At 39.6% G+C, this 25,320-nt stretch overlaps 1 protein-coding gene across 1 annotated transcript in view; it reads left to right on the top strand.

Annotated features, from left to right (window-relative positions):
* Window positions 1-25,320, top strand: part of LOC127651663 (neuronal acetylcholine receptor subunit alpha-7-like) — a 63,373-nt gene that overhangs the window by 31,764 nt on the left and 6,289 nt on the right. The window contains exons 4-7 of the mRNA XM_052137611.1: window positions 2,852-2,961; window positions 14,370-14,449; window positions 15,077-15,244; window positions 22,001-22,195. Of these exons, the coding sequence (XP_051993571.1) occupies window positions 2,852-2,961; window positions 14,370-14,449; window positions 15,077-15,244; window positions 22,001-22,195 (553 nt within the window). The remainder of the gene's footprint in view (window positions 1-2,851; window positions 2,962-14,369; window positions 14,450-15,076; window positions 15,245-22,000; window positions 22,196-25,320) is intronic.

Here is a 25,320-nt window from a genome sequence, read left to right as displayed (position 1 = left end):
AACATACTATGAGATAATGTTCTATGCACATAGCAGTTATTGAGGTAGCAGACAGTTATAAAGTGACAGTTATTAAAGTGCAACTCAGGACACGTGTGTGTCAAACCAGTCTCTGAGTATTGAGGAGTCTGATGGCTTGGGGAAGAAGCTGTTACACAGTCTGGCCGTGAGGGCCCGAATGCTTCGGTACCTCTTGCCAGACGGGAGGAGGGTAAAGAGTTTGTGTGAGGGGTGTGTGGGGTCGTCCACAATGCTGGTTGCTTTGCGGATACAGTGTTTTTTGTAAATGTCTTTGATGGAGGGAAGAGAGACCCCAATGATCTTCTCAGCTGTCCTCACTATCCTCTGCAGGGCTTTGCGGTCCGAAACGGTGCAAGTCCCAAACCAGGCAGTGATGCAGCTGCTCAGGATGCTCTCAATAGTCCCTCTATAGAATGTAGTGAGGATGGGGGTTGGGAGATGTGCTTTCCTCAGCCTTCGAAGAAAGTAGAGACGCTGCATTGGTTTGACCCACTGAACGAATACACCCCTTCACTGAACTAGAAGTCGGTTATATGAATGCTTGTGAGCGAACTGAATGAAACAGGTTCGTGAACAAGGATCTGCTGACTGGCTGAATGAGAGGAGGGGGCACATTTTTCATTCGGTTGGTCAATGTCTTTCAACAATAAAAAGGGCTGGATGAACTTTGAATAGAAGTGAGTGATGACCACATATTATAATGACATTAGGACGTTATTGAAGCTCATAATCTTTAATAACATCTTTATATATCGCACATCTATTAATCAATGGCTATAACAAACAAAAAAAGGCCTACCTCATTATTTATTAATAATAATAATAATAATAATTCCTTACATTTATATAGCATAGGGATGATGATGCGACGGCAGCCATAGTGCACCAGAACACCCACCACACACCACCAGCTATTGGTGGGGAGGAGAGAGTAGAGTGATGTAGCCAATTCAGGGATGAGATTAATTTGAGGCCATGATAGATAGGGGCCAATGGGGGGAATTTGGCCAGTACACCCCTACTCTTTTACAAGAAGTGTCCTGGGATTTTTAATGACCACAGAGAGTCAGGACCTTGGTTTAACATCTCATCCAAAGGATGATGCCTTTTTACAGTATAGTGTTCCCCTCACTATACTGGGGCACTAGGACCCACACAGACCATAGGGTGAGCACCCTCCCTAATACCACTTCCAGCAGCAACCTTGGTCTCCCATCCAGGTACTGGCCAGGCTCAACCCTGCTTAGCTTTAGTGGGCAAACAGGCAAGAGCTACAGGGTGATATTGCTGCCTAAATGCTGCAGTTTTGATGACTCAGACTTGAGAATGGGTTAATAAAATAGGCTATGAATATTGCTAATCATGTGAGGTTGCTGAGCATTTTTCACCTCGCACGAGTACTTTAAAATGAGCAATGGTATCTGTATTCCTCAGCGGTCCAGTTCTACATCCGAAACAATCCTGTATATTACTTTGCTTATTTGAAAGCGTCCATGCTGAGAAATAGTATATGTCAAACTAATTACTAATTACTAAAATGCCCAGACCCACTAAAGCTGCACAGTGAAAGCACATTAAATACATTAGCCAAACACATAAACAGCTCAAAAGCAAGCAAGTGTGAAATTTCATAAAAAGCATGTTCATAAATGTGTGTGTAAGCTCACAATTGGCACCAGTTGGTGCTTTTAAAATATGTTTTTGTCTGTTTAAAACATTTCTCGGCTAGAATTCACCTTTATTGACCTCATCAGCAATAATGCGTGAGTTTAGCCAACCGAGCACTTAACCATGAAATTGAGCTGGATAAGAAATATTCCACAATGGGCCTGCTCTGGTTTTGAACTCAACATTCAGACCAGTAGGCATCCCAAGTGCCAAGTCTGTCTAGAGACAGATCTTGCACAGGTGAACACCCACAGACTGACTTAAAGAAAAACATTCTTTGATTTGATAATGTGTGGTCCACAGATGTTTGGCACGTGTTCATTGTAGCATAAAACATCTGGGTTTGTGATTGAGATAAAGGCTGAGAGAGAAAGAGAGAGAGAGAGACAGGTGTGTTGAGATCTAGATTTCTAGACTAATTCTGTAGTTTTTCTCCTGTGCTTTTATTTGACATGGAAACTGTGTGTGTGTTCCAAGAGCATTTCAGTGGATAGATTAATTATGTGTGGCACACATTCCCCAACTGCCAGCGCCAGGCAAGCTATCGGTTCAGCAGAAAGCAAGGCAGCGCCTCAGGGAATACGTTTATTAAAGCACACAGGGATATCTGAACCACAAACAGAGAGAAAGAGAGAAAGACAGAGAGAAGTGTAGGACAGAACCTCCTCTTTCCTCATGACTGATCTAATGCGATCTGTGAGGATGACACAAACAGGATTTTCTCACTCAGCGAACATACAAACACACAAGTTATCAAAAAAAGATGAAAAGTCACATTATAATGGTGGAAACCTGTGACTAAGAGAACTAACTGTAGCAAAAATATAAAGAGATCAGGTGAAGTTCAAGCACAAATATGTCAAAACACTATACAGGCCTGGTCTCCATAATTATTGTCATACATGTGATTTTGGAGACCGTTCAATCACTTTTAGTTTCATATTCCACTGTGTGTGTGTGTGTGTGTGTGCGTAATTATGTACTGTATGTGCCTTTTTGTGTAACGTTTGTTGTATGTTGATGTATGTCGTCTTCTCATTTCCCAGTGGTAAACATGCATAAGTGTATCTTGGGCAGACCCCAGCTGTGCCTGTGGTTTACCGGCTGTATGAAATCATGCATTTTCATGTCATAATGGTGCTGATATTTTTTGTGTGTTTAGTCATGGACGGATATCTATCTGAGCTGGAACCCCGATAACTATCCTGGTGTTCAGACCCTCCGTTTCCCATCCAATCAGATCTGGACACCTGATATTCTACTATATAACAGGTACTACACCCATACTCACATTTAAATGACTCTGTTTGCTGTCCATAGTGGTGTGTTTTTCTTACACGTGTATCAACGGTAATATGATAAAAGACACTAATCAATAAAAGATTTCATCTATTATTATTAATAATAATAAAAATGAGCAGTTCTTCTATGGTTGCCAAGAAATGTACCAGCTAAGTTGTCAAACTGAACTAATGACACAGGTGTATATCGGCTATTTTACAAATAGCATCAGAAAGGACAACAATTTACTCTCTCAGACTTTTGTGTTGGGGGTTGTGTTGTAGTGGTTAAAGATCTGAACTGGTTACCCAGTTGTTGGTGTAATCCCTGCTATTGGTGATCTATGAATATGATCTATAATCCAATTTTGTGGCCTTGAGCAAGGCACTGTGATAAGATAAAACATCTGCTAAATGCTTATCGGCGGCACAATGTTTATATCATTCATCCATTTGAGGATGCATTGTTGACTACATTGTTGACTGAGATTTTTCTGGACATTTCTCAACTGTATGTTGCTCAGTCTGTTTTGTTCACGTTTCTTTGCTTTATCTACATTTGGAGAAATGCAAAGGTCACTGGTCCACACTATCAAAAAAGCTGGTTCATTAAGGTTCTTGTATGATATTAATACTTCTATTTAGCACCAATGAGGGTTTGTTATTAGGATAATGCTATAAAAGGTAATGCTATTTGTTGCAAGGTGACCCTTTCTTCAAATTAACGTGTTTGCCTATATCAGCTAACAGTGTTGTCAAAAGTACCGGTACTTCGGTAGAATCGCTCACCGAAGTGAGCGAAGTCACTTTAAATAGGCTTGTGGAAGGGAGGATGGCGGGGCCAGATCGTGATGCTAATCAGGCTAATCAAGCCCTTGAGATGGATAAAGGCCGCAGTATAAAGGCGGCAGTTCCAGAGAGATAGAGAGTTACGGGCAGCTGTCCAGCATGTGTTTGCCTTTTATGATTATTACATTTTATTAAACTATTATTTATATTGTTAAGCTGGTTCTCGCCTCCTCCTTTCCCTTTAACTGTGTTACACTGGTGCTGCAACCCGGGAAGGAGGAGGGATGCGCTGTAGTAGAGTCCTCGCCACTACCATCCACCCCAACGGAGCAGCCATGCCCATCCGCTGGGGGACGGAGGAGCCCGGCTGCCTGAGAGCGGGGGAATGGCCGCTGACCGCGAGGGGAGGAGTGGCTCCTGGCTGACCGCCTTGAGCGGGAGAACCATGGAGTGGCCGAGGACCAAGCTACAGCATATCGGAGAACCGCCGTGTAATTTATTTTCTCTCTCCTCTCTCCCGCTGTCGCTCCGTGTTGGCCTTTTCGGAGGCGGCAGTTCCAGAGAGAGAGAGTTACGGGCAGCTGCCTGGAATGTGCTTGTGTTTGTCTTTTTGTTTAAGTTTACTATTAAATTATTATTTATATTGTCAAGCCGGTTCTCACCTCCTCCTTTCCCTTGTACCTTGTTACAATGCTAAAGAAGTGTGTTCATTAGCACATTATCATATCAGCATGTTTTTGCTGTCGGTCACCTGTCCTCACTTAAATGTATTAGCACACAGGGGCTAGGTGTTTGGGTGTCCACATACTTTAGACCATGCAGTGTTTTTTCTTTTGTTTTATTGTAAGTTTGAACAGTACCAATGTGTATGACAAATACAATTTTTGTTCATATTTTAAGCTCATAAACACGCTGCATTAACTATATCAGTCATCACATCACGGCTCAAGGTTCATCACATTCCCAAGTAAATTTTAAGTTTTGTTGCCGTCCGATAAAGGAGCTCTGAACTCACTTCACCATTAGAGAGCCAGTAAAATTGATCAGAGTAAACAGAATAGAAACAGAAGTTTATCGAGCTTACAGAGACGCCATTTCACTGTGGATATGGTGTTGTGATTTTTATAATGACAAAGTAGACATTAGCATGAAGAAACATTCTTTATGAATCTGAATGAATTTATGGGGTGGCTGTGGCTCAGTTGGTAGAGTGGGTCGGCCACTAATCGCAGGATTGGTGGTTTGAATCCCGGCCCACACGACTCCACATGCTGAAGTGTCCTTGAGCAGGACACTGAACCACAAGTTGCTCCCAATGGCAGGCTGGCACCTTGCATGGCAGCCATTGGTGTATGAATGGGTGAATGTGTCACAGTGTAAAGCGCTTTGAATACGATTAAGGTTAAAAAGGTGCTATATAAGTGCAGACCATTTACCATGAATCTTGGCACAGGTAATGATGCCTTTGTGATGTTTTACAGCACCAAACATAAAGAATACAAACTCAAGTTCTGCTGTGTATATGATTAAAAAAATAAGTGATTTACTCACCTTCTTTTCAATTCAAACCTGAATACAAAAAGCTTTGGTGCAGATGAAGAATTATATGCAAAGCTATCATGTAACTTCAGAACCTTGGAAGATAGCGTTGTAAATATTAGTCATTTGGACAACTTATATGATGTTTTTTGTGTGCTCTTTGTAGCTTGGTAGCCCACAATCACTGGATGAAAAGAGCTGCATAACAATTCTACAAAAAGTTCTATATTCATGTATCTCAGAGGAAAAAAAAACAGCAAACAGATTTGAAATGACTTGAGGCAGATTAAATGCAGAACTTTACTTTTTGGTTGAACTATTCTTTTAAGCTTTGTATCAACATACATATAGATTTGAGTTGTCATCTGTCACATCTGAAGGCCAGGCTGAACTGATTTGTGATGCACTCCGTTTCATAACATTCTACTTCAATTTAGATGCCACTACCACTTAGACTAAATTGAAACCTCAAGCAGTAAGTACAAGCGCTGAAACCTTAGTGTACATTTACACAGTAATGTATCACTCCTACTGTAGTATGCATTAGTCTGATGTGGTGCTTGGATGTCAGACAGTAAAAGCAAGAGATTAGAACAGCCGTGATATTTTAGATTAATCTCTTACGCAAGTTTTATCAAATTTTTCAACTCTGCATAGTTGATGACTGATAGTGACACTGGGACACAAGCTAGTGTGACAGGCCATTCTAAAATGGGGGCGGTGTTCGCTGTCCTTTTCTGCATATCATGGTGACGTTTTGTGGTCCGTTCTGCATAATGCGCCGGAATGTTTTAGCTTATCGCGGCCCATTTGACCCGTTTCGCTCGGTTCTCCCGATGGCCAGTACGCCCCTGAAAATGCCCGGTATGCCAGATTACCAGTCCAGCCCTGGGTTTAGGATTAAGGGAGGGGACATTGGTTTGTTTATTTAAAACTAGAAAACACAAATTAGGTTTTTAAGGTTAATGCTCCATGATCTCACATTTGCTTTTGGTGAAAATCTTGGTTAGGACGATTAATCAATATGACCCAGTGTGATTACCCAGGACTGTGATTTAATTAAATAAAAAGCAGTCAAAATGCACTGCCTGCTGTGCAGATCTCAGTTCTCATTCAGCTGGTTAATTCAGTACAACACATTGACTATGACAAATCGTGCTCTTGCGTAAATGGTACTGCACTTATATAGCGCCTTTTTAACCTTAACGGTATTCAAAGTGCTTTAAGCTGTGAATCATTCACCTGTTCACACACACATTCACACACCAATGACAGCAGAGCTGCCATTGGGAGCAACTTGAGGTTCAGTGTCTTGCCCAAGGACACTTCAGCATGTGGTGTGGGCCAGGAATCGAACCACCAACCCTGCGCTTAGTGGAAAACCCACTCTACCACCTGAGCCACAGCTTGTCACTTGTCAATGAATAACATTTCTAAAAGTGGAGTCAGACTCAATTTTCAGCAAGCTTAGATGTGTTTCTTTACCCATATCATAAATAGGCAATAGCATGGCATACCATATCACCTCGCATTTCCCCCATAGTCCCTTCTCAATCATGGCCTCCTAATAATCCCCATCCATTTATTGGCTATATCACTCTGCTCTCTCCTCTCCACCAATAGCTGGTTTGTGGTGAGCGTACAGGTGCACTATGGCTGCCATTGCATCATCCAGGTGGATGATTACATCCAGAATATGATTCTTACCTATCATGTGAATCATAGGTGATCTAGTGTTGCAATGTCACGATAGTTACCTTAATATGTACGGTACAATACTAACTGTGTATTACGATACCATTCATGTTGTTAGGATGCGTTGTTTGGGCACACGGGACACAACACACAACTGTCATGGAGATCAGCTCGAGTACCACATGCTTTTTGGGAATGTTAACCACTGTACATACAGCGGTTGTTATGGTGCCACCGTGATCACAGTACTACCGTTTGGAAATGAATGTGACATCACCTTGTGTTCTGAAGCTTAAGTAAACCAGTAGTTCTCTAGCACTGGCACACCACACAACACTACTGGGTCTTGTACATTCCCTGCCACTACCGCTGAACCCATGGTGGACCCTCCACTGATCCATAATATATATAGCCTATATATCTATGTATGTACTGTATATATCAGTGGAACTTCTTCGGCTCGTGCGAGGAATCTTGATGTTTATGTCATTACTGAGAAGACTGTTCTGTACATGATCGGCCACACAGGTTCAATTCCATGTAAAAGCAAAGGCTGAAAAGGCTGTTCCGTAATGTACAGCGCATTCAACAGGAGATATACAGTATATAAACATGGAGACAGCGCAAAAGACTCCGGGCACTGTCCGCACAAGTTACTAACACTGACACTAATAATGACAGTAATAAGAACATGCTCACTTTATCCTTGTGTGACCCGTACGACCTCATGCGTGTACATTATGTTTTGTCTTTGCTATACGCTCAACGGAACTCTGTTAAACACAATGACCGCAGATGAGAACTTTAGGGCTGTTTTCCCCTTATGAATCCTACATTTACTGTGTATTATTACACTGAGAATCAATGGGTACTTCCAAAAGATGTAAAATGTTGCTTTTAGAGGCTTTATACAGAGCTAGGATGAAACTAAAACATTTTAAGCAGTTCTGAGACCAGTGCAGACAGACAAGAAACTGGAGTCACTAACTTAATAAGGAGCAAGGGAGCATGCTATAGCTTTCCTATGCAGCTAAGTGAATTCACTCATATCATCCGGTCAAAAGTTCAGTTTCAGGCTGCAGATGATGTTTGGTCCACTCAACATGTTTGGCAGACAATGATGATCAGTACATAGATTTACAATTTATGATGATGAACTTTATTTGAACACGGTTGGCAGTGATTGGACAATACTTTGAATCAGAATATATTATGCTAATTTCTGATTGGTCATATGCTTCAGCACTGACTGTCATTTGTTTGTTTGAATGTGCAAAGAGAGAACAATGAGAAAAAGTAGAAAAAACATTGTAACACAAGACTAATCAAGTCAAATAAGTTGCATTTGAATAGTTTTTTCATTTGTGCTTTTCCCAATACACATTACTCCAAAGCAGCTTTACAGAAAATCAGCTTTAATGTCTGCAACGTCTCAAAAACATGAATAACCAACATTCCTGGATCACAGATAAACGCTCAACATCAAACGGCAATCACGAGCACAATACAGTAATTCATTTGACCAAAGAATGTCAATAACAGGGATATCTGTAGTATGAGATGGAGAAAAAACACGGACTAAATGTAACAAAAAAGAAGATAGACAAACATCTTCGGTGTAAAGTGGCTGCACTTAGTAAACATACTTCAAGCATCCAGGACGACAGATGTCAGTATAGAGTACAAAACCACAAGTACTGGGACATATGGGATGATTCAGAGCCAGCTAAAAACTTACTGAGAGCAACTTTAAAACTGCATAGAGTGTTAACCTTTACGCTTTAACGCATTAACGCCCCTAAGTGGACATTTCATCTCGAAACTGCAGCGATATGTGTAATGAACCTCATCATTTCATTTAGCATAAAAGAAGAAAAAGGAGGATATTGAGAGAAATTATTGAGGTGAGAATAGAATTACACGCAACATTAAACTGCTTACACACAGGATTATCAACCCTTAGTTATGGTAATGTCACTATTCTGAAAAGAAGGGAACAATAAAAGAGTTACAGAGAGACGATGCAAGGTTAATAATAAAGGAAAACTCTATTGGATGCAACCAATAAGCTAAAGGTTGAAGGAAATGAGACTATGACAAAGAATTTGCATTGAAACGGAATTGTTTGAGATGTGAGAGGTGCCAAGAGTTTAGGCTGTGTTTCTACACAAGTGCTTGATTTGTGTTTTGAAATATTTGCCATATGTTAATATACAGTTGTAAAGCAGTCAATGGAAAGGAGGAGGTGAGACCCGGCTTGACAATGTAAATAATATTTTAATTAACAACTTAAACAAAAGACAAACACACACATATGACGGACATGTCCGTAAACGATCTCTCTCTCCCACACGATCCTCTGCAGTCGACCTTTATCCCTCTCGGAGGCTTGATTAGCCTAATACGGGACCGGGTGTGTAGGATCACGACCCGGCCCTGCCCTCTGCCCAGCCACATTAGTATACAGTAATAATACGAATGAATAATTCCTTACATTGATATAGTGCTTTTCTAGGCACTCAATACATAGTATATCCAACTATACTTTACATAGTATAGTTGGACTCTCCTGAACCACCACCTGTGTGCAGCATCCACCTGGATGATGCAACGTCAGCCATAGTGCACCTGTACGCTCACCACACACCTATTGGTGGAGAGGAGAGAGTAGAGTGATACAGCCAATTAATGGATGGGATTATTAGGAGGCCATGATTGAGAAGGGACTATGGGGGAAATTTGGCCAGGATACTGGGGTTACACTTTTACCCTTTTCGAGAAGTGTCCTGGGATTTTAAATGGCCACATACAGTCAGGACCTCGGTTTAACGTCTCATCTGAAATACGGACAGTATGTGAATCATAATGCAAATATATCAAATAAGAATTTGACACAGGTCAGCTTCAAATCACACGCATGTATAATTGAGCAGAATTCGAATTCAGAATTTTCCAAAATAAAATTTGCCAAAGCTATCTACATTATGTACCAGGGCTGGGAAAGAGCAACTGCGTCACGATTCAATAGGTTTATAACGACGTACAGTATCACAATATATCAAATGGATTGCGACTGTTAGTCGGCAAGTATGTAGAAAACAATCGTTTAAATGATGAAAATTCTCTCATCATTAACTCACCCTCATGATATCCCAGGTGTGTATGACTTTCTTTCTTCAGCAGAACACATTTGAAGAAAAATAGAAAAATATCTCAGCTCAGTAGGTCCTTAAAATGCAAGTGGATTGAGATCAGACCAAAAATCCCACACAGTCAGCATACACGTCATCAGTACGACTCCAGCGGTTAAATGAATATATTCTAAAGTGACACGATCACATCTGGTTAAAAAATATCAATATATAAGTACATTTTAAACTCTAAATCATGCTTTCGTTCTGCAGTGTTATGTAGTTACTCGGAAGCGTTTGTTTATAGTTACACATTTCTTAAATATTTATCTTTTTTCGCACCAAAAGTGATTTCATCCAGCTGAGTTAAGATATTTTTCAGTTTTTCTTCAAATGTGTTCTGGTGAAGAAAGAAAGTCATACACACCTGAGATATCATTATGAGAGTTAATGATGAGAGAATTACAATTTGTTGGACTGTTCCTTTAAGGTGGCTTCAATGTGGCATTTCGGTTAAACAGAACCAAAGCTGCATCAAAGCAACCTCTGATACTAGGGGATGAGACTATGGCATATTTTGGCAGTTTTGCATCTTGCAGAATTTGAAGATGGCACTCGTACTACCCAATCATCTCCCAGCAACAAACATGCTCTCTCTTCAAAGTCAGTGTTTGCTAATGCTGTAAGTTTGCGCATTGGTCAGTGTACAGTTGTAGATATGCTGTGTTTGTGTGTGCTGAGAGGGGACAGATGCAGAGTGATGTATTATTTAGACAGACCTCGGAGGTCAAACTGCACTGATTACAAAACCTTCACCCTTTTCTTTCCACATCACAGTTCTTTGTGGTATTCAGCAAGATTGCATGCTCCTCATAAATATTTGCTCCACATTTATGAGGTCAAAGAATTATATGTGAATTCTGCAGTACATTATCATTACACATTGAGTTTATGACCAGGCCCACACACAACCTGTGCTCACAGAAATCTATAGAAAACTGACACGGATTTATCCAAAATTCGAATGAAATAAAAGAGAAAGAAAGTCAAGTACATCAAAATTGCCTGGGAATCTGTTGTGAAGGTGTTTTACAACATCTGAAATTCAAAAATTTTTTGGATGTCCAGTTGCTCTAGCTAAGGGGTTCCCAAACATTTTTGTAAGCTAAAGCTTTTTGTACAAAAATGTACATTTGAATATTTTCATGTTCAATAATGTTAAAATGACTTTTCATAGACTTAACAAAGTCATGTCCCCCTTACTTCTAGAAATATTTTTTAGGAAATGCAATATTATATTTTAAAATTGTAGGTAGCCATGCAGTGTAAGGAAATAGTAGCTGGCCATCTAAACGAAACCTTTAAGACCCAGCAGAAGCCTCCGTCAACCGGTTGTTTTCTGCAGTGAACTGAACCAACCCACAAGCAGTTAACAGCCCAATGAGGTACAGCTATCACCTATTGCTTTTCAGTACTGCAGGGTAAACAATGTCAGGTTAATGACTCTAATGTTAATTTATAACTTTGCAGTTTGCATTGCAGATAATAAAAGTAATTCAGTTAGGACTCTCGGAGTAGTTTATAATAGATTTTATTCAGCTTTGGGAATTATCCATAAATGTTTCTAAAATTCGATTAATTACGTAAATCTTTTTTGTACATAAGCTCTTCACTCTCTCACAAACCCCATGAAGTTCTCTCAAGAACCCCTAAGGGTTCGCAAGCCCTAGCCCTAGCTAAAACAAGACACGTTTACTTCAGGAAATGTTTACTGCGTATAAGAGAATAGAGTTTACACCTAATCTTTACTCATCAATCCATCCAAGTGTCACTGTAATTTGTTTGCTTATTAATGTGTCAAAAATGATGAACAACATGTCACTTTATGTGTTACTTTGTTGGTCTAGATTGGTCCCAAGGACTCCAAATACAGTTTATTTAAACCATAATAATAATACCACCACAATAATAACATCATATTCTCAATAATAATTTGGTTTTAATTACAGCACATTTGTCATGGATCATTACAGATGCAATTGAATATGTCTGTAAGAAAAAAGACTTGTTATGTGTCAAATGACTCCAGAGTAATTGCCCTCTGTCTGGTCCTGCTTCATAAATCTGAATTATGCAAATGTATTTTATTGCTGCTTGTCAGAGTGTCAAACTCTTCCAAAATCTGCATTACAGCTACTTCCTATTTGGATGTAAAGAGCTTTTAATCCACATCATCTTGATTCTGTCTATCTGGCAAATCATGTGCACCGTAAAATATTGCTTATGCCCACTTGTATCACCCTGCCAATTACAATGGTCCTCTTAGCAGAAGTCATTAGTTAAAACATCATGCCACCATATTCAGATGGAACAAGCAGGAGAGATTGGGAACATGCTGACTTTGCTGTCTGACTTATAACAAGGCAGAATGCATTTAGCTAAAATATCCAACGATGATGGCAATGGTCTGGTGCATTACACTGGAGACATCTGTGCCATCGGACATCTGTGAGGGTAAATAGAATCTAACACATGCAGATGTGATTCAACCATTCCTTCTGCTACTATTGTCATTGCATTAGGGTACATAAGAGTAACTTTTATGAATCTGATGTCTACTTTATGACTGTGTTACCTAAAGTATTGTTTTAGGTTGATTGATGCTTCATGTTATCTCAGCGAGGCAAGAGGAGGTGGTCAAAGAAGGACAGCTTTTGTTAGCTAGACAATAAAGCTGTTTTTCACACATCACAAAAATGTGTGACGACAGCCACTAACTCCAAAACAAAAGAGCATTCAGTCATTAAAACACAATCACACATGGAACCAACATGTTGCTTTTACCTGAAATTGACCCCATTCTGCCGAATTAAAGACATTTATGCATCAATTTAGATGCGTTCTCCTTTCCTTCTAGTGCTACTGGTAGAGATGCAGGATCTGGTCCCATGGAAGCCATAAAGTAATCATGTTCACATGATTGAGCAATGATAAGCGTGATTCAGAGGTTGCATTTTCATACTAAAATTACACAATTACTCCACTGATGGGTTTAAGTTATGGGGTACGGTAAATAAAAGGTGCATTCCTGCTGAATGTATGACATCATTTACAAGAAAGAATACAATTCACTTTTGGTGCCATTCTGTTGACATTACACTCGGAAACTGGAGCTCTCACATGCCCATATGTTTAACAACACTTCCAGGTTTTGCCACTGGGGAAGTGGTTCGAGTTGTACCAAGCACAGACCGATTTGTGCAATTAGCAAATTGGCTCTTGAGCTAATTGTTGTCAAAAAAATGAGTTAAGTCTCATAATGTCAGATTTATTTTTCTACTCCTGTCTCATGGCTGTTAGCCAGACAGTGTCTCTTCACTTTGGCACAAAGTAATCTGCCAAAACTACCATTAAAAATGACAGCCTTCTAAGAAGCAGAAAATTATCAGATCCATTAGCTCCATCAGAGACTCAGAAATGGATGTTTACTTCTCTGACATTGTGAAGACTTTTATAACAAGTTTAAGATCAGAAGGAATGTCATAAGAGCTTGTTATCACCAAGTAAGCAATACTTTTATCAGGAAAATATTACTATTATTGGCATCTTGGCAGTGAAGACTGCACATTGGTATTTGCACATACAATGTACAGTGTACAGTGTAATTACTCGTTTAATTGACTAATGTGCCAAATAAAAGGTCAGTACATGTGTAAAATTATATTGAAAGATTTAAGACCATATTGGGTACCTCTTATATACTAATGATAAGTCCTCAATATCACTGAGGATTCATGATATTATTTAATGAAGGTATTATCAAAGCTTTGGTCTCTGCTGAGATTTTCCTGAATTCCATTTCTTAATCATCCTCCTGATGCTGCTTTGGCCTGTATGATTAATAATGAATAGATTTTTGAATAATGCAACTGCTTCTTGGTAACCACAGTCTTATTGAATTTGACATTTTAATATGAGGAAAATTATCCTTGTAGGAGTCCAGAGAAAAGCAATTGGACAAAGACATAGATATTATTCTATAAAGAGCTACAGGAAACCATTTTAAGTTGGGTAATGACCAATCGCATCAAACAAAGACACATTTTGCTCAGATATCTCTAGCATTTGAATGTCTAATTTCTGTGTCACTTTATGCAGACTACAGGATGGTTAACAATTCAGCAACTATTATAGTTAAAAATATTGAGGTTTGTTTTGTTCTTTTTATTTGCACTCTTCTCTGTAGTGCCGATGAGAGGTTTGATGCCACCTTCCATACGAATGTCCTGGTTAATGCATCAGGCTCATGCCAGTACATTCCACCAGGTAAGAAGTGTCCTTACCACCCCACAAAACAAGTTCAGTCATGACAACTCTCGGAAAGATTTACGGTAGCATGTTAATGTGGGTATGACATATTGATAGGTTACTATTCTTGGCAGATTTAGCCACGTGGAGGTGTGTTTCAGAGGAAAAACTCTCACAGTGCGCTGCCGTGAAACCGTGCTGATTGGCCACCAGATTAAATGTCAAAAGACCAATCAGCTCACACCATGCGAGCAGATTGGCTTAACATGTCACATGTGAGCAAGCCAATTGGCAAACAGATAACAGGTTCAAATAATCTTTTAGCATGGCTGAACTTTGGTCATATCTTCAAGAGCCTCTATCCACCACACATTTAAGGCCTTAAACCCTATTGTGGTCTGGTAAATCTTTCTAAGATTGGCCTGTTAGAATCTATGTATGTTACTCTAAGGCTGGAATTACATAAAAGCATATATATGAGTTTTGCAGTTATTCAGAGCATTGTATTCTAAACAAGTGGATAGTGTATAAGCCCAAGGAGGTCTATAATACCGAAGCCATTTGTTAGCATTTTCATTCATCTTAATGGTACATTATGTGATACCCATAAGCACATGCTGTATATGTTTGTGTGTGACCTTGCAGGTATCCTGAAGAGTACATGTTACATAGATGTGCGCTGGTTTCCATTCGATATACAAAAGTGTGACCTGAAGTTTGGCTCTTGGACTCATAACGGCTGGCTACTGGACCTACAGATGCAGGCAGTGGACATCTCTTCATACATCCCCAATGGAGAGTGGGATTTAGTGGGTAAGAGACCCTGTGACTTAAAATAAAAGCTGATGTGTGTATTTGTTTCATTTGATATTTAAATCTTTTTTCCTGTCCCATCTTAAAAATGAGTAGTCCAATCAGTCTAGTCTTTTGAAGAATAAACTAACTTTCTCTTTTACATGTAATAAAAGTAAATGCGTGTGTGTGGGCTGTCAACCAATATTTAAGTTGCTATTTGACTGTAGCTCTCAAATCAGATATGGTGGCTTTAGATGTATCACATCAAGGAAGTCATAGGAGTTTTGAATGACATGAGGGAGAGTACATGATAACAGAACTTACATTTTTAGGCAAACTATTCCCTTAATATGCAGAGACAATTATAAGGCATTCATAGGTTGAATTCTTTTGAACACCCTGGCTCTGAGGCACTTTTAAAACATTGTTTGAACAGCCTCACAGAGCAACAAGGGGCATCAGATTGAGAAGCCTGGTTTCATGGGAAATCGGCATATTAGCTTTGTATGTGCCAAATTCTAAATTCCCACCATGCGGCGAATATTCATACCCTGAAAATCACCCATGCTGTGCCTTTGATGTCACATCCCATTTGATCTCCGGCTAGTGAGATACTACATTTGCAAAGAAGTTAAAGAACACAGTTTTGGTCTCAGTACCGTCAGGGTTACAAGTTTATTAATGTAATAACTGAAATGTTTCATTCTGATGATGTTTTCTCATGTTGCTCATGTCTTGCACAAAGGTGCACATGTGTTGAACTGTACTGTACGCCAAACTCGTTTCACCAGTCCTACTCGACTCGCCCAGAGGGGAATTCATATTGGCGGTTCCCGGCATGGGAGTCGGCAGGGCTGAACTGGTAATCTGGTATACCGGCCCCTGGTGGGCCGACGCACTTTGTGGCCAATCAATGGCAGACTGGCCAACGGGAGAACCGAGCAGGCCGCTGGGTCAGCCGTGAAAAGGGACAAATGGGCCTCGATAAGCTAAAATGAGCCGGCGTGTTATGCAGAACAGACCACAAAACGGCACCGCGATATGCAGTAAAAGACAGCGAACTCCAAATATTACAGTTACGATGTAAATAAATAAAAAAAAAGGCCTGTGAGAAATTAATAATAAACCTAATGTTTTCTAAACATGACGTGGACACAGAATAAAATATAGTTGAATCCGTTAAACAGTCAGCACATTGTTGGAAATAGCCTTCTTAGACAGCAGGGTAAATAATGGCATACCTAGCCAAAACAATCATCTTTTAGGCTACTTAGTCAAAATCATACATCTCTGATGAGCAAAATTAACATGTCAACATGGTCTTCTGAAAGACAGGACCTGTCTCACCTGATTCCTTAGAAAAGAACCGTCTGAAAAGAACGAATCCCAGGCAGATGCTGTATGTGTGTGTGAGAGGTGATAGATAAAGAAGTGAATGCATGAGTGTTATATATGTATGTGAGTATAACAGGTAAAGGTGGTCAAGAAGGAGGCGGGAACCGGCTGAACAGTCAACATAAAGTTTACTGAGAAACTCATCATGAAACCTGATTCAAGCCAGGGTGCCACCGGACTCCGCGACAGCGCATCGCTCCTCCCTCCTGGGTTTCGGCACCACTTTAAAAGTATAAGGATGGGCAAGGAGGAGGCGGGAACCGGCTGAACAGTCAACATAAAGTTTATTGAGAAACTCAACATAAAACAAACATAGCAGCGCAGCCGTGTGCGTCTCTCTCTCGAACCGGCGTCTCCGGCCCCCTTTATCTCGCTTTCCCACTGATCATCTGATTCAGTGCTGGCCATGCCCCCTCACGGCCCGGCCATGCTCTCCTCGTCACAGTGAGAGGTAAAAGCAGTGAATGTGTGAGTATTGTATATGTGTGGGGGAGATAAAAGTAGCATATGTGTGAGTGTTTTGTGTGTATATGAAAGTTTAAATAAGTGAATCCAAAAGTGTTTTATGTGTACTGTTTGCGGTAAAAAGGGGTAAAAGCAGTAAATGTGTGAGGTTTCTATGTGTATGTGCAAGCATTTTGTGTGTAAACACGAGCTTTGCATGTGAACGTGTATGCGTTTTGTGAGTATGTGCGAACATTTCTTGCTAATGTGAGAGTGTTTTGTGTGTATACGAGAGATAAAGTTTGAATTAAGACCTAAACGGCCCCTCACATTTGATTACATTTAAAATAAGTAACATTAACACGAGTGAGTGCATCCTTTGTAAAAACAATAATAAAGCCAAACATCAATGTGTAAAAATGTTGAACTGTTTAATGGGGGAAAATATTACCCACTAGTAATTCCAGTGTCGAGTGTTTGGGAAACCTGTTTGGAAACAATCATTATTTGTGCAATTCTGTTTGGTTCTGCTACTGTCACAGAAATGACACACCACACCTTTAAAAGAGAGCATTTTGTGAAGGACCGAATCCATTTTTATGAAAGCACTTAAAAGTACAAACACATCCCTCCTGACACATGCTCTCTATAATAGTATAGATCTGTTTGCTTTTCTCACTTTTTGGATTTTAAGTGTCAGTTCAGTAGCTTAGCAATGTGCAAGATCAGCTGTGTTTGTATGGTTTCTTTCTTTGCCTAAAGGGACACTATTGATAATTTTGTAATGTTTATTTTATGGACAACTGTGTAAATGGAATGTTGGCTCATCTGAATGCTGAGTGAGTTCTTCCACCTTGCTGGACTGCAGGGAACACAAACTTAACACACAGAAAAGGTCTTTGAAAGACACTATTCCTTTTATGTCTATACTAAGATCCTGTTTACTATAAAAATAATCTACCAGTACTTTTCTTGGAGGTCCTATAATTTAATGCGATTAAGTATAGAATGCATATCTAACTTCTCCCCCAGAGAATGCATACGTGGGTAAAAAGTTAAATGTACGTTTAACACTGCTGATATTCGTAACGCTAATATAATATAATAATAACTTAATAATTGTATTTAATAATAATATAAATAACCAGGTTGTTCAAAGCATCTGCTAAATGACAGTTTGCATTTAGCTTTCTTACTAAATATATTTTAAATTTGATCAGAAACGTGATATCTAACATTGCCTATACTGTATATAAGCGCAGCGTAGTTCTAGCGGGAAGACTAGCAGCAGTAAATCATCGCACCATTAGCCCAGCCAATCACATGTAAGCCATTGCTTTATAAGTCTGCTCACAATCCATCACATTGCTGTTTCAGTGTGCTAACACGGCAACCTCCACCACCCCACCACCACCAGTTGAGTCCCGTCCTGCACGGGGGTAGGCTCCTCGCACCTGCCTCCTATCTCCGGCAGGATATGACGGTTCTGAGTGCAACTCCTTCGGACCGCCAGACGGGGCTTATGCCAAAGAAAGACATTACATTTCTGTTTTATATTTATCAAATAAATGTCATCTTAAATCTCAATACAGATGCAAGTCTTCACAAAGTCTGCAAGTCTTCCTGATAGATATGTAATTACATATAAAGATACAAAATTAAAGAAAAGAAATTTGACCAACATATTTAAACTAGGGATAGTAACACAAACTCTTTTTAACATATACATATATATATATATACACAGTATATATATGCTGATCAGCCACAACATTAAATCCACTGACAGGTGAAGTGAATAACATTCATTATCTCATTAAAATGGCAACTGTCAAGGGTTGGGATATATTAGGCAGCAAGTGAACAGTCAGTTCTTGAATTGCATGTGTTGGAAGCAGGAAAATGGGCTAGCGTATGGATCTGAGTGACTTTGACAAGGGCCAAATTGTGATGGCTAGACAACTGGGTCAGAGAATCTCCAAAACCTCAGTTCTTGTGGGGTGTTCCTGGTATGCGGTGGTTAATACCTACCAAAAGTGGTCCATCGGCACCCAAGGCTCGTTGATGCACGTAGGGAGCGAAGGCTAGCCCGTCTGGTCCGATCCCACAGAAGAGCTACTGTAGCACAAATTGCTGAGAAATGTAATGCTGGCCATGACAGAATGGTGTCAGTACACACAGTGCATCACAACTTGCAGCGTATAGGGCTACGTAGCCGCAGACCATCAGAGTGTCCATGCTGACCCCTGTCCACCACCGAATGTGCCTACAATGGACATGTGAGCATCAGAACTGGACCATGGAGCAATGGAAGAAGGTGGCCTGGTCTGATGAATCACGTTCATTGGGTGCATGTACATCGGTTACCTGTGGAAGAGATGGCAGAAGGATGCACTATGGGAAGAAGGTAGGCCGGCAGAGGCAGTGTGATGCTCTGGGCAATGTTCTGCTGGGAAACCTTGGGTCCTGGCATTCATGTGGATGTTACTTTGACACGTACCACCTAAATATTGTTGCAGACCACCTACACCCCTTCATGGCAAAGGTATACCCTGATGGCAGTGGCCTCTTTCAGCAGGATAATGCGCCCAGCCACACTGCACACATTGTTCAGGAATGGTTTGAGGAACATGACAAAGAGTTCAAGGTGCTGACTTGGACTCAAAATTCCCCAGATCTCAATTAGATTGAGCATCTATGGGATGTGCTGGACCAACAAGTCTGATCCATGGAGGCCTCACCTCGCAACTTACAAGTTTCTGCTGATACAGTCTTGGTGCCAGATACCACAGGACACCTTCAGAGGTCTTATGGAGTACATGGCTCGATGGGTCAAAGCTGTTTTGGTGGCACGAGGGGGATCTACACGATATTAGGCGGGTGGTTTTAATGTTGTGGCTGATCAGTGTATACATACTGTATATAAATAATAATGTGGAAACAGTTAGTTCACATGATAAAAGACACTTAAAAAAATTAAAAACGTAAAAAGCATAGCAAAGTATTTTGACCCACGTATGAATTTTAGGGTTAATATCATGAATATATGTTAATTAAATTCAAATAAAAATCATGCAACACTATTTGATGTTTTGCACTAATATTTCAAATTGTCCCAAATGAGTGTTTACGTAGTCCTTGTCCATTGTCCCAGTGGCGGAGCTAAGGGATAGCCAGGGGTGGACGTGGCCACCATGGACTGCAGCCTGGTCACCCCATTGGCCACCCCATTCACAATTGCTGTTTTAGTTTTTTTTTTGGTCATTTGTTGGCACAATTAAATCATCTCTGTACAAACGTAACATGTGTGCACACCAAGGTTGCCAAACCTCTCCGTCCCGGGTGTCATTGTATACATTGTAACCCCCCCTCCCATTTCTGTGCCACCACAGACTGTGGTGCCCCTGGCCACCCCTTTGTAAAACTCCTTTCTCCGCCCCTGCCTTGTCCTCTTTTGAGACAGAGGTTCTGATATGTCATAATTTGACGGTGTCTGCCTTTTTAATCTCTCCGTCAGTGTTTCTGTCCTAGTCTCTTATTTCTTCCTTTGAGTCAGAGCCAATGTGACCCAGGGTCTGGTCGACAGATGGGGTCCTGAAGGAAGTTGGCAGTGCATTGGCACTGATTTTGGCTGGCACCAATGCTCAGTTAGGTGCCAAGGTTTTGCAGTGACATGGACAGTCTGTGAATGAGCATATTTAGCACTGCAGGGAAACACACTTTCATTGAAACGCACACACTTGCTGTTGGTTACCCTGTTCCAGAGAGTTATCAACATATACAATATGTACAATTAAACAGTTAGTTTCACTCATGTAATTTCAATCAACAAGCGTTGTTCCAAGAGTGCTAATATTTCACAGCACCGGGGTACTTTACATGTTCTTCTAGATTGTATTTCTGTTCCTTTATTGTTTTGTTTTTTCATTCATCTGGATAATTTGGATAACTGAAACATGTGTAATTGTAATGTGATTATAGTTTGTCATCAGTGTATTTCCCCTGAAATAAAACCTAATGCATGATGCCAAACAACAAGGAAATTGTTATCCTTTTCTGAGTTCTGTGAACATTTCCATCAGTGGCACAATCTAAATGGCAGATATGATTATAAATGGCAGTCCCTTCCTCCTCCACACACACACACACACGCACGCAATCACACACACACACACACACACACACACACACACACACACACACACACAATCAAATCACTCAGGTAAGTCTTTTTTTAATCAGTTAAATGACTCAAACCGACCATTTGCTTTGATGTGATTGTCTCTGAGTACCATGACAATTGTGACCAGTCGCTACACAGCATGAAATCCTGATGAAAGCTCTTCCTCCACCTGCCTACTTTGAGAAATTAAAATTTTGATTTCATTTTTAATCAGTTGTAGAAGGAGGGCTGTCTGACCCTGGTAGATTAAGACTCTTGTAAATGGTAGAAATAAAGTTTTTAGCTAAATGTTTTTTTGTGCATTTTGAAATTTGCATTGAGTTTTTATGGCACATTACAGATGACAAGATTGTGTTTCATTTTATTTCAACTTTGTTCAGGCTTGTTTGACTTTGATGGATTGAAATATTTATTTGCACTCCTTGGAGACCACCAGGATTAAGTGGATTACTTTGCAAAAATGAAAAGCAAATATCAGTGTTCTGAACACAGATCAAGGACAAAAACAGAGAATAAATTATGACTGATGATTGTGTTTTTGCTTTACCAAAAGGTCATGAAAAATTACTTTCGGAGGTTTAGTCTTGTCACAAGAATGTTTGTCTAGGCTATCAGTTAATGACAGTCTCGATTTTTTGTAAATTCCTTCATCTCACTTTTACGTCCTTCTTAGGAATTAAGTTTAGCCATCTTGCTAATGTATGACACAGGGCTGAAAGTGATCATGTGTGTGTGTGTTTGTGTGTTTGCAGGAGTCCCTGGAAAGCGTAATGAGCTGTATTATGAATGCTGTAAAGAACCGTACCCTGATGTGACATTTACCGTAACGATGCGCAGGCGAACACTGTACTATGGTCTAAACCTGCTCATTCCCTGTGTGCTCATCTCTGGTCTGGCTCTGCTCGTGTTCCTGCTGCCTGCGGATTCTGGAGAGAAGATATCACTGGGTAAAATAATACAATCTTTTTTTCTCTCACACATCATATCTAGACAATTATCCCTCTGTTCTACAGCACAACACGGCCCTGAAGCAATATAATAAACTTCTGTCATTTGAAGCACGCACCCCATTTTTTTCATCTTTCAAATGACTTTATCACTTCACTATACACACACCATATTCCAGTGCAATGATCGTATACAGTCTGTCTTATACAGACTGGAGAACATCAAATCTCATGAGACATTAACACTGTTGGAACACATTTATCCATTATACAAAATATGCAAATTACTGTATAAAGAGTTGACAGCTTTATGAATGTGCAAAGTACTTAAACACAAGACATAAGGCAGTGACGGATGCAATAATTAGATTCATTTGTGTTATGTGCTTGATGTTATGCAATAAATAGGCAGTAATTAATTACAGTATCTTGCGACTAATGAAGTATGTTTCGAAGAGATTGGGTGGGATTTCGATTATAGTGTTATTTGATTAAGATTAAATTTTATTGTCATTGTGCAGAGTACATGTTTTCGAATATCCCAACTAAGCTGGGGTCAGAACACAGGGTCAACCATGAAACAGCGCCCCTGGAGCAGATAGGGTAAAGGGCCTTGCTCAAGGGCCCAACAGTGGTATCTTGACGGTGCTGGGGCTTGAACCCCCGACCTTTCGGTCAGTAACCCAGAGTTAAATGTGAATATTCCGGTGAGATTTCGTGGATATGATGTTTTAATTATAGATGAGACATCGGTTTAGCCAGAGAACACACTGTTGAGACCACATTTCTTGGTAACACTTTATAATAACTACATGGGATAAAGTATTTGTAAAGAATTAGTTTATAGTCAATTGATCATTTATAAACTATTGTTCCTACATTATTAAGCTATTAAACACTGGTCGATTTGATACTCTCGACGCCTCTTTGTCTGAACGCACAGTAAGAGTAATTCATTGCATTTACATTTAAACTTAATTATTGTTTTTTTTTTTTTTTTCTTTTTTCCCCAATTTGGAATGCCCAGTTCCCACTACTTAGTAGGTCCTCGTGGTGACACGGTTACTCACCTCAATCTGGGTGGTGGAGAACAAGTCTCAGTTGCCTCCGCTTCTGAGACCGTCAATCCGCGCATTTTATCACGTGACTCGTTGTGCATGACACTGCGGAGACTCACAGCATGTGGAGGCTCATGCTACTCTCCGTGATCCACGCACAACTCACCACACGCCCTATTGAGAGCGAGAACCACTAATCGCGACCACAAGGAGGTTACCCTATGTGACTCTATACTCCCTAGCAACCGGGCCAATTTGGTTGCTTAGGAGACCTGACTGGAGTCACTCAGCACGCCCTGGATTCGAACTCGCAACTCCAGGCGTGGTAGTCAGCGTCAATACTCGCTGAGATACACAGGCCCCCCCCAAATAATGTATTTGTTACTGTTTTCATAACACATACTATTAAAGCAATTATTGCTTAATATGTAGGTTGTAATGCATTGACTAATTGCTTACAATGCATTTAGTGTGACCTAATCTAAATTGAGAATTGTATACTAATTAAACATTTATTAATGATCCATTACTCTGAAAACTTGGCCCTGAAATAACAGGAAATCTCCACAGCATCTCAATCACATGACAGTGATGAAATGGCAATAATAAAAAAAAAAAAACAGAAACAGGAAAGTGCATGTAACGTTATGTTATTGACTTTAAAGTATATTTTGCCAAATTCAGTGCCTATTAAACTTCATTAGTGAAAATGTCCTTACTAGGCTGCTGAATTGTACAAGCGACATTGTCACGCCATACACGCACTGGGCCGGATGTTACAATAACAGTAGTTTGTGGTTACTGAATAGGGCATTTTATGTAACAACATTCCAGAGATTGCAGTGACGGATTTGTATCTTAGGTACCAGTTTTATAGTAAAAATATACAAGCACAGTATTTAATGTACAAATGTCTGCAGTATGAAAACAAATCTTACTATTTTAATGTTGATCAACAAACAAATCCGCTTTCAGGATTTAGGCCGGGAGGCGCTCCCTTCAGGAAGACACATTTGTCTCTCATAGAAAACAATTTTTAGACAAATCCCCACTTTGATGACAAGTTTTAATATGCAAAATGAAATATTAAATAAATCAACAACTTTTATTAATTAAAAGAAAAGACAAATGTTTAAGGTTGCAAGGCATAAAAAATATTTTCTTTCCTAATTCTGCTTTGTTTTCCCAAATTCTGTTTTCCATTTTATTTTTCTGAATTCCATGTTTAAAATATTTTTTTTCCTTCAAAAATCTAAAATATGATTAATCAAATGAATTCATAAAATTAATGAGTTCATCTAATTCAATTATTTAAATTTATTTATTTGTATTTAATAAAAATAAAGTGCTTAAATAACATCTTCACAGCTAAATCTAAAACAGTAATTTTTTGTCAAATAATGTGCGCACAATAGAGAATCACTGAATAAATAAACTTACAGTACATTCAGTACAACCGCACACTTGCTTGTGAAATTGCTAAAATAAAATAATTCCGATATATTAGTAGTAATACTAATATTTATAATAATAATTATTATTATTAATATTATTAAAATTATTATAAAAGTTGTACTATGCAGTAGTAATATATTTTTTGTCATAAATTCTTCAATTGCACGTGTCCATTTAAACCAAACTTTTATTTTGATAGATCTCTGTGTTAGTTTCTGTGTTTGTTTGATGAAGCTTCACACTTCTGGATAAGCAGTTTGCTACAAGGTCATTTGATTGTTACACCATAAGAAGCTGCAATTTCGTTAAATAAATAGTCTGCAATTAAATGAGCATTTCACTTTCTGTAATCTAATACACAGATTACAGAAGTCATAATGTGATGTTTTTAGCAGGTCAACGCCTTCACACATCACTTTAAAGCGTGCAACACAAAAGAAGTGGATATTTTTAAATGAAATTGCAGGCTTCTGTGGTTTAATAATCAGACTAGGACACATGTTTAACGCATTTACAAGCTCAAAGGAAGATTTAGTGAACAACGCAATACTGGCCCAAAAGTGCGAAACTCTCACACTGGCCCCGGGCCGGCTGGCCATACTTACTTTTGAA

Source organism: Xyrauchen texanus, chromosome 11, assembly GCF_025860055.1.
Source record: "Xyrauchen texanus isolate HMW12.3.18 chromosome 11, RBS_HiC_50CHRs, whole genome shotgun sequence".
NCBI classification, from domain to species: Eukaryota; Metazoa; Chordata; class Actinopteri; order Cypriniformes; family Catostomidae; genus Xyrauchen; species Xyrauchen texanus.
Note: the sequence above shows the minus strand (reverse complement) of the source record. Positions and strands in the feature narration are given on the sequence as shown.